The sequence below is a fragment of the Sesamum indicum genome, linkage group LG3, assembly GCF_026168435.1.
Source record: "Sesamum indicum cultivar Baizhima isolate 11 linkage group LG3, ASM2616843v1, whole genome shotgun sequence".
NCBI classification, from domain to species: Eukaryota; Viridiplantae; Streptophyta; class Magnoliopsida; order Lamiales; family Pedaliaceae; genus Sesamum; species Sesamum indicum.
In genome coordinates, this window is record NC_142659.1 from 2,210,560 (window position 1) to 2,221,511 (window position 10,952).

A 10,952-nucleotide genomic window follows, 5' to 3' on the forward strand; every position below is an offset into this window, starting at 1 on the left:
CATGACATCTTTTTAGAAATACACATCTTAGGGTAAATTACACTTTTGGTTCTTATACTTTGGGTCAAAATCGATTTTGGTCATCCCTAAACTTTTCAAGAAAAGATCGAAGTCTCTAATTTTTATAAATTGTTGTGATTTTTGTCCAACCGTTAAAATAGGGTTTAAAGATGTTAAGTTAGGAGTGAATTGAATGGGCTATAATCATAATAATTTGTAAAGATTATGGACTATGATTGTAATAAATTGTAAAGGTTTTGGACCAAAATCATGCCACAGAATTTAGGGACCAATATCACAATAACTTATAAAGATTAGGGACCAAAATCAATTTTGAAACAAAATAGTATGGGATCAAAAGTTTAATTTCCCCACATCCTAAGCTCAATTACATTGAAACCCCCTCATGGAGCATATTTATATATAATTTTACAAAAAATATAAGTATGTATGTAATTGACCTAATTTTAGAAATAGTGAATATGTAAATATTTCCGGATAAATTACAGCAGAGTTCTCTAAATACTTCATTCTTATTTAAAAAATTATAATTACTCTAACAAGTACCCTTATGTTAGGACAAAATGCTTTTTTAGTCTCATAAAATAAGAATAAAATTTATTTTGGTACCGCAACTATGATGGTTGTCGCTTTTAGTCTCATAAAACTCATAATCACATATTTTTAATCCCAAAAAATCACGTGCCTTGTGATTTTGAGACTAAAAAGACGTTGTTTGGTACTAAAAAGGTCCAAAATCACATATTTTTGGGACTAAAAATTTGAGTTTTATGATACTAAAAAGGTCACCAACTATAATTGTGGTACCAAAACAAACTCCGTCCTTGTTTTATAGGACTAAGAAAATATTTTGTCCCCTTATGTCAGCTCATAACAGGGTGCATTTATTAGGATATTTATAATTTTTCAAACCGTTAGGATAACTTGTAATTAAGAAAATCCTCAAAAAAGTGACTTGTAATTTATCTTATAATTTTCCAAAAAAAGGATTAGAAAAGAACAAGAAAAGAAAGTGTAGAAGACTTCCTTCAAAGCTTGGACCATTTATTGCGGGAAGAAAAATCAGCACAAGAGTCATCGTACTCATACTCTCTCTCTCTCTCACACACACACACACATCCTAATCCATAAATCTATTCAAAATTTATCCAAATCCCATCATTATTTTCCCATCTCTCTCTCTATATCTATATATATTAAAGCATTAGATGAATAGAGGTGTATAAAGTTTTCTTTGTGCAGAAAGATCGATCGATGGGCAAAGCATATCTATGTTTGTGTGTTCTAATCACAGCCTTTGCACTTAGCTGTGAAGCTGCAGAGAAGATTGGTATTTATGAATTGCAGAGAGGTGATTTCTCAGTTAAAATCACTAATTATGGAGCCACTGTCCTTTCCGTTGTACTCCCCGACAGAAATGGTCTGTTGTTCTTCATATTCATCATTTCTGCATTCAATCTCTGAGATATATATATATATATATATATTGTTTCATTCAGAAACTATTAATCTTGTGTTTTTTTTTTTCTTTTTTCTAATTACTATTTATGACTGTATATATGGTGTCGTCAATCAGGCAAACTAGATGATGTTGTTCTTGGTTATGGATCCATTGATGAATACAAGGTTAGCCCACCAACAATCTTTTATGTCATTTATGGAATTTATAATCGGAGTTTTCTTGCAATCTACATATATATATGCTGGATTCAAATGTTTATTGCTGTTTTTTATATTAAATTATATGCACTTTTTTTGGAATTTATGATTTGATTTATTCTTTTTTTTTAATTAATTTCATGGGAGACATCATGAATAAATTATATACTGATCATGAGACATATATGTCCTAATATCATTACACTTACATACATGTTAAAGTTGTCATCCAAGTTCTCATACCAAAAAGTGATAGCCCTCTTTGGGTGTTTTCTATACAATACATAAATAAATTATTCCTCACGCTATTGAAAAAAATAATTTAAAAATTATTATGGTAAATATGGAAAAAATATTTTTTTAGTCCCATAAGATAAGGGCATAATTTATTTTAGTACCACAATTATGATATGTGTCGTTTTTAGTCTCATAAAACTGATAATCACGTATTTTTAGTTCCAAAAAATCACGTGCATTGTGGTTTTGGAATTAAAAAAGCGTTGTTTGGGACTAGAAATGTGTTGTGATTTGGGATTAAAAAGGCCCAGAATCACATTTTGTGAGACTAAAAAGACGTGATTCTGAATTTTATGGGATTAAAAGCGTAACCTACTATAGTTGTGGTTCAAAAAAAATTCTGTTCTTATTTAATAGGATTAAAACAAGTATTTTGTCCTACTACATCAATATGATCTCAAACAAAATTATTGTAAAAATTTAAATCTTGACCTCTATTAATCAACATTTGTTACAATTTTAGTTATGAAGTTCAAACATTTGTCATGATTTTTTAAATTTTAACCAGAACAAAAGACCATCCTAAGCACAAAAAAGTGCTTCAATAAAATCAGAATTCTCTTGCAAGAACTTAATTTGCAGTGCAAAAATTCTAATTCGAATCAGGTTTAATTAGATCAAATCAATTACAGAGCAAGTTGGTCACTTTTCCTGAATTGTACACCAATTATACAAAAAATGTATTTTACTTTTCATATAAATTAATTGATCCTCACGCTCTAAATATATTGTACTTAGAATTAGAATTTTCCATCTACATATATGTATGTGCCTCTTACAAATTATTGTCAGGACATATAACATGCATTTGATTTTTCAGTAGTGTAATAATGTCATGTGGTGTGCAGAATGATACAACCTACTTTGGTGCGATTGTGGGGCGAGTTGCTAATAGAATTGGAGGGGCTAAATTCACTCTGAATGGCAAACTCTACAACCTCCCTGCTAATGATCATGGAAACACTCTTCATGGTACGGTTTCAATGCTCGAAAAACCTCTCATATATGTTCAATTAATATGTTTTTCCCCTTTCTGAAAAATTGATGATGATTCATGAAATGTCTCAGGTGGGACAATAGGATTCAGCGATGTCGTATGGACTGTCGAAAGCTACGTCAAAAACAGCCACCTAACACTCACGTACCACAGCCATGACGGCGAACAAGGTACATATTTACCATCATCATGTGTGATCTAGCAATTGGTGTTTTATCGTAATGATCGAAAAACTCAAAAGAAAATAACACTGAATGATCGATGCATCGAGACAGGATTCCCTGGCGACCTATCCGTGATGGTGACCTACATGTTGATTGACACAAACAAGCTAGGTATAAAAATGCAAGCAAAGTCCCTAAACAAGCCCACCCCTGTGAACCTAGCATCCCACACATACTGGAATCTTGGTGGCCATACAAGTGGAGACATTCTTTCACACACTATCCGGCTCCAGGCCTCGAGAATCACGCCCGTGGACGACAAACTCATCCCGACGGGGGAGATTTCACCGGTCAAAGGGACACCCTATGACTTCCTTGAACGTCGTAAAATAGGCAGCAAGTTCACTGAACTGCCCGACGGGTACGACATTAACTATGTCCTGGACCGGACAGGGGACGGTAAGCATTTTATGAAGGTAGCGACCGTGCACGAAGAGAAATCGGGGCGGAAGATGGAGCTGTGGACTAATCAGCCTGGAGTTCAGTTCTACACTAGCAACATGCTGCCTGATACTGTGGGGAAAGGAGGGTTTGTTTACAAGAAACATGCTGCTTTTTGCTTGGAGACTCAAGGATTTCCTGATTCGGTTAACCATCCGAATTTCCCTTCACAGATTCTGCTGCCCGGGGTGGAGTATAGGCATGTTATGGTTTATAGGTTTACTGCTAGCTAATTGTAAGATTAGTGCATTCTTGTATCTTTAATTACCTTGGTTTCTCAGAGTTGGGTTTGTTAGGTTGTCATGATAATTAATATTTGAAATAAATATACCATGTGGGATTCAACTTTGAGCAATTTTAGTTGTGGGAAACTAGCTGGGTGGCAGTACAAAAAAGTTGAATTTTTGTTATATTATAAATTATCACGCTTAAAAATCATGATAAATCAATACTATTAATTATTATTAAATAAAATCAAAACAAAAATTTAAACTTTTACTGCAATTAATCAATATTCCTCATGGTTTTTAGCCACAGCCGTTGCTTTTTAGCCACACTTACAGAAACAACGACTAATGACCGTTGTGAAGCAGTGACTGATTTGTATTTATGACGAATTTTTCTTTCAACTATAGTAATTAATCGTAGCGAAAAATTATTACTTTTAATTTTCAGTGGTGGTGTATTATATAATTTAATAAAGAGTGAAAAATCCCTTAAATTTGCACCACTAGTTTACTATTATAAAGTATGATAATAGTTTGAAATAGTGGTAAATCGGTACTATTTTTCATGGCTAAATAAAATCAATGTATAAGTTTAAATTTTGATTATGATTAATCAATATTTATCACAATTTTATTTATAGTCCAAAATATTTTTTATAATTTTTTTGTTATGATTGATGTTTTGACATCGGTTGTAGAAATGTTAATAGATGTCGTGAACTTATAATTAATTAGTATTTATCACGATTTTTTACTCAATTCGTTGTGTAGATATGATTAATTTGTCTTTGTAAGATTTTTTATTTATTACAAGCATAATCAAGAATCATACTCGTCTCTAGTTCACGACGGTGGATTTCTAACTCCAAGCCCCCGTTGTACTTGCTCATCGAGTTCCATTCTTGCCAATGGATTTGATTTCAATTATATATGTATACACATTTACAGGGTTCACTATTTTTAGTCCTTTTTTTATGTTATAAAATATTCAAACATGACTAAAATTTGAAAAACTCGACGTATTTAGTTTTATAATTTATAAAATTTTTAAAATGATTTTAAAATTGGAAGGTTCGATACATTTAATATCATAAATTTTATAAAGCAGAAGACTAAATGTGCCAAGTTTTCTTAATTTTGAAAATATTTTGAAAATTCTATAAATAGCGAATTAAATGCGTCGATTTTTTCAATTTTAAAACCATTTTGAAAATTTCTTAAGTAAAAGACAAAGTATTGAACACCCTATTCTGCAGGACTAAAAGTGTAATTTGCTATATATGTATATACGTCCCACTCACATTTTTTTTTAGATTCTTGACGGAAGGAGTATGGGCAAAACACGTGCTCCGTTAACTTAACCAACGTTTTGACTGCAATAGTGTGAAAAATTACAATTTACGTTCCGCAACTTATACCGTTTGCGATTTTGATCCCAAAAGGTGTAAGTTGTTGGACGTAAATTACAATTTTTCGCACTATTGCAATCAAACATTGGTTAAGTTAATGGAGCACGTGCTTTGTACGTACTCCTTCCGTCAAAAATCTAATGAAAAATATGAATGGGACGTAAATTACAATATTTTTTATATTTATGTAGGGGTGGCAACGAGTCGAGCTCGAACTCGAGCTCAAACTGTTTTTTTTTATTTTTTATTTATTTATTTATTATTATTATCATTATTATTATTATTATAAATTATGGAAATCACCAATTTTTTATATAAATTTGTAAGTAATAAAATAAATTATATAATGCATACTATATTATTGTTATTATTATTATTATTATTATTATTAGATTAAATAATGAAAATCATCAATTTTTTACATAAATTTATAAGTAATAAAATAGATTGTATAATGTATACAATATTATAAATATATCAAAATATAGTATCAAATTCTAATTTATTGTTATAAATATAAACTACTGATTAGTTTAGTAGTAACAATTAGTAAATTGTACAAAAAAAAATAATTATGAACAGTTTAAAGTTATTGGGAAAGTATCAATTATCTGAAATAATTTCAATTGAAATACATAAAAATATTTTATAGTTGAAATTAATATATGTTCACAATCTGCAAAATTTATATATTTATAGATGTTAGTATAACATTGATGTAACTATCATATTACATTGTTGAACAACATAGGTTAATCGACCTATCAAAATTCAGATCAGACCGTTAGATATGATAAAACTTACAGAATTATACATTTGGTAAAGTTTTAGACTTATTGGATATATGGATGTCGAGATATCGTACTCGAAACATAAGAGTATAATTCAAGACGGTGTATCGTTGAATCAGATCATATGATTTTAAATCATACTATCTGATATGATCTAATAGACACAATCTTGTATATATTTAAATTTCGTAATGAATCGGGTGCCCGAATTTTAAGATATCGTAATTATTGATTAAACTTTTTAATCTCATTATATATAATAATTAGAATTGTTCAACCGTCATCATCATCATTATTATTATTATTGTTGTTGTTGTTGTTATTATTTTTTTTTTTTATGATTTTTAGATTAATTCATAGAAATTACTAAATTTTGACATAAATTTATAAATAATAAAAAATCATAAGTGAATTACTTGTCAATTTAAAAAATATATAATATAATACAAATATATATTAAAATATAACATAGAGTTTATATATATCATATTAAATAATAATTTTTAATTATAAAAGATATTATAATTTACTAAGTTGTTGATTAAACTTATTTTTGTATAAAGATTAAATGTATAAATAAAAGTACCATAATTTATTATTATCCAAAATAAAATGTATGATATTGATTAATAATTATAATATATGGTCAATTTTGATTATAAAATTGATCAAATATTAAATATATAAAAAATTTAAAAATAAAAACATATATAAAAAAAATATTCTGGCTCGGAGCTGGTGAACAGCCATAACTGAGCTCGAGCTGGCTCGACTTGAGCTTAAATTTTTCAAGCTCGAGTCGAGCTGGCTCGCGAACTCGGGAGCCAGCTCGACTCATCTGCCACCCCTACATTTATGAGACTAAATGTAGTGAGGAGTGAAACAATGGGACCAAAATCGTAAACGATATAAGTTGTTGGAGTAAATTGCAATTTCTCCCGTGTCAGGATATATCGTGATTTTAATGTTGTAAACATACAAAGTAAAAATTTTAGTTCAATATGAATTCATGATAATTTTGTTGTGTAATTTAAAATTTTTGCATATTGAAAGCAAAAATAATCAGAATTTAGTCCACACACATGCACAATGCATGTATCTTCAACTTTGGAACAACGACTAAATAATTCTAAGAAGAATTCAAAATTCCAGGTACTAACTTTGTTTAAAAATTAAATGAGTAGTAAAAATTATGTAGTGAAAATACATTAATAGTTTAACATGAGACATAGTAAGTAGCAATTTAATTAATTCATGTGATCACATGCAATTTTTGAATCAAATTAATTGAAAAATGATTGAAATTATCAAAAAGTTTACTAAATCGTGCAGAACTAATAATATCATTTCTAAATTATACGACTAAAATTATAATTTTCACGACATAGTAAAATATTGTTACAAACATTTGTGTGCTCTTCGACCTGGGAATCATCAATGTCAGCTTCTGTAAACTTTACTCCATGCCCTTTTAGAGAGGGAGACGGAGAGAGAAGAGAATCAAACCCCAAGAATCAACAATGAACAATAACCCCATATAGTGTATAGAAAGAATTAGATTCACAGACAACTTATGTACAAAGAAAATTAACACCACTTTCCAAGTACCATAAAAATGTCTGAATTCAAGTTCTTAAAGATGTAGAAAAAGAATTCAACTTACAAGAAGGACAAATTCTCGACTATAAGTTTCAACGATTTCCTTCTCCTGAACAGAACAAACATAAACAGTACGCAAACACGCGGACAAAAACCTTAAAACAAGTCCATTTTAATTCCTACCCTGATCATTTGTCAGAATCAAGGGCAGATGAAACACTAATTAAAACCCCTGCGAGCCGGCCCGAACGATATCAATCAGATTGATTTGATCTTCTTCTTCAAATCCTACAGCCTGAATCACAACACATTTACTTCTCATAATCATGCATATCCCCACCAAATTTTTCTTCTGTCGTCTCATCACAAATACTCATCTCTGCATAGCACAAACAAGCAACAACGCTAATCGAAACGAGCATCGGCAGAACCCTCCTGTCCTTATTGCAGTCTGCATTAGCAATCTCGTCGGCCCGGCCTGATATTCTCTCCACCATGTATTCTTGCTTGTGCAGAGGCACTCCAGCCCTGGACAGCATCCCTGAAATAGTATCTTTTGACAGGTTTTCGTGTTCGAGTCTCGGACATGAAGCCCAGAACGTAAAGAAATCCGAGCCCTCGATTTCCACAAACTGATCTAGAACTTCTTCTTCATCATCATTCATTAATGGATAGGTTTTCTCAACTTCAAGAACGATGAAAAACTGATCGAGGTTACGATGATAATTGGCGGCAGGATTAATGGTTTCGGGGATCCGGAGGTTTTCGGGCTGCCAGGCGTCACAGTAATCATCGACGGGCTCGTAGCAATCCATTGGAATTTGAGAGGAGTTTGGTGTCAATGAAATTTAGGGTTTTAGACTATATATCTGTATTTTATTTATGAACAAACTTTTATCAAGGGATAATTAAATTTCTCTCCCTCATCAGATTTGGTGTAATTACACGTACATTCTTTATAGTTTAGAAAATTACATTCTAGTATCTCCAAAATTTGCTTTCGTCTAACAAATAAGCCCACCCATTAGTTAAAATTTAACGAATTTGCAGAATATTTTTCTTTCATATTTACCCATTATATTGACCTATTACTGATTTATAGTAGGTCCAATAAATTATTCTAAATTTTATGATCAAACGACTCTTATACATCTTTATACATTAATGCATACGGGGAGATATATCTTCATCGTTTTAAGAATAGTTTAATCAAGAAAATTTATTTAATCTACAATAAGTCAAAATAAGTCAATCAAGGATAAACATCAATTTCTATTAAAAATTTTTGTTGACATAAGCAAACTTGGGGAATTTTGACTAACCGATGGACCTATTTGTTAGATGGATACAAACTTCAAAAATATTAAATATAATTATTTAAATCACGAAAAATTTATATATAATTACATTAATTTTTTTTGGGGAGGGGGGATACAATTATCCCTTTTATTAATGAGTCATGACAGGAATTGGAGTCCTTTTTTTTTATATATGTTTGTTGAGATATTTTTCCGTTTTGAGCGAATATGGTGTTTGGAGAGATACTCTCCTTATTTGATTAGGATTTTGTGCACTTTATTGCGATTTTAATTTGTTTCCTTCTTTATTTTCCACCTTGATTTTTCATTGTGAGAAAATTCACTACGCTCGAGACTAATTATTACTGAGAGATATAAATTATTTATTGAGATTTTTTAATAATATAAAATAGGTATAAAAAAAATGGGTGAATAGCAATTTATCCCCATGTGATATAAAAAATGAGTATATTATCCTCCTATGAAAAAAATTTAGCAATTTATCCCCCTATATTTTTAAAATGAAGCAATTACCTTCTTATACAGGGAGGTAAATTGCTTCATTTCAAAAAATATAGGGAAGTAAATTGTTGTATTTTAAAAAATACAGGAAGGTAAATTGCTATTTATTTTTTCATAAGGGGGTAATTTACTCATTCGTGATATCACAAGGGGTTGTTTGTATTTTTCCCTAAATATACCATGGTACGGACAATGTCATGGAACTGCAGTGGAACTGAAAACCTATATATTATTATATAGGGTTAAATATATATTTTTGTTGGGTAACTTAGGTCATTTGGTGTTTCGTTTTTTAATTTTTTAAAGTACTATTTTGGTCCTGTATTTATTTGATTTTTGTAATTTCAGTTCTTTTTCTGTCCGAGTTCACCATTCTCGCCAGAAAAATACATGTGCATATCACGCGACCTTTTAAAATTTGGATTGCTGTTACTGTTGACTCATTTTTTCCAGTATTTTGCTCCCAGAAAGTTGAAGTAGTATTTTGGTCCAACATCTTTTTAATTTTCACAATTTCAGTCAGTTTTTCCATCAGAATTCACATTTCATTCCGGTGGAGGTAAACTTCCGACAAACATGACTAAAATTACGAAAGTTGAAAAGATACAAGACCAAAATGCTTTCCAAGAAAATTAAAAAATGAAAATATCAAATAACTTAAGTTACAGGATAAAAAATGCATTTAGCCTATTATATATATGCCGGACATGGTTTGATTCGTATCATTTAATATTTTCAAATAATCTAATTTATGTAAGAAAAAAATCCATAATTATCCATTTGGATCATGTGATATTGCTCATGATTTTGGTAGATAATTAAGTGCAAATCATTTGGATGCAAACATAATCTATATGTATATCAACACAAATTTAAAAGTTAAGACTATTCAAGATCACCGTGTATAGGTTCCTTTTAACACTTTTCCCACACGGTTTAACTGCTCTTTAAATTTTAGCGTGGGTTTTTTGTATCTCCCCGGGTATGCCCGCAGTACATTGTAAATATTACTGAATGAATGAAAACTTATATTGCACCAAAATAAAAAAACAAACACTTAAGACTATTTAAGTAACGTAAACGCCACATGTATGTTTGCATGCATGCATACGTCAGTATAGATACATATGTATGGGGGAAATTATTTGTTTTAGTCCTTTAAATTTGTTTATTATTAATTTTAGTCCTTTAATTTTATCCGTTTTATTTTAGTCCGATAACTTTTAGAATTGCTTAATTATAATCCTTTGACCCAATTTCGCACAGTTTTATCCCTACACAATTTTTCAATATCAATTTCAGTTCATATATATCCAATCATTTTGCATCTCGTAGACTTATTCAAGAAATATTTATTTATATTACACTTGGAGTATTAGGTTGGACTATTAGCCTTGAACATCAAAGGCAAAAGAGTTATAAATTAAGCTAAAGGACCAAATCTACGTAAAATTGATAGATAAAGGA

General features: G+C 30.3%; 1 protein-coding gene across 1 annotated transcript; it reads left to right on the forward strand.

Moving 5' to 3' along the window:
* Nucleotides 1-1,075: 1,075 nt before the first annotated feature.
* Nucleotides 1,076-3,984, forward strand: LOC105157026 (Galactose mutarotase-like superfamily protein). Its single transcript, XM_020692587.2, has 5 exons — nt 1,076-1,441; nt 1,598-1,647; nt 2,826-2,949; nt 3,046-3,144; nt 3,250-3,984. The coding sequence occupies exons 1-5, from the start codon at nt 1,276-1,278 to the stop codon at nt 3,870-3,872; spliced, it is 1,062 nt and encodes a 353-aa protein (XP_020548246.1). The 5' UTR covers nt 1,076-1,275; the 3' UTR covers nt 3,873-3,984.
* Nucleotides 3,985-10,952: the final 6,968 nt, after the last annotated feature.

Coding starts and splice junctions, on each gene's coding strand:
- LOC105157026 (XM_020692587.2), top strand. CDS start 1,276: ATGGGCAAAGCATATCTATGTTTGTGTGTTCTAATCACAGCCTTTGCA. Junction 1,648..2,825: donor GATCCATTGATGAATACAAG/GTTAGCCCACCA, acceptor TGTGGTGTGCAG/AATGATACAACCTACTTTGG. Junction 3,145..3,249: donor CAGCCATGACGGCGAACAAG/GTACATATTTAC, acceptor GCATCGAGACAG/GATTCCCTGGCGACCTATCC.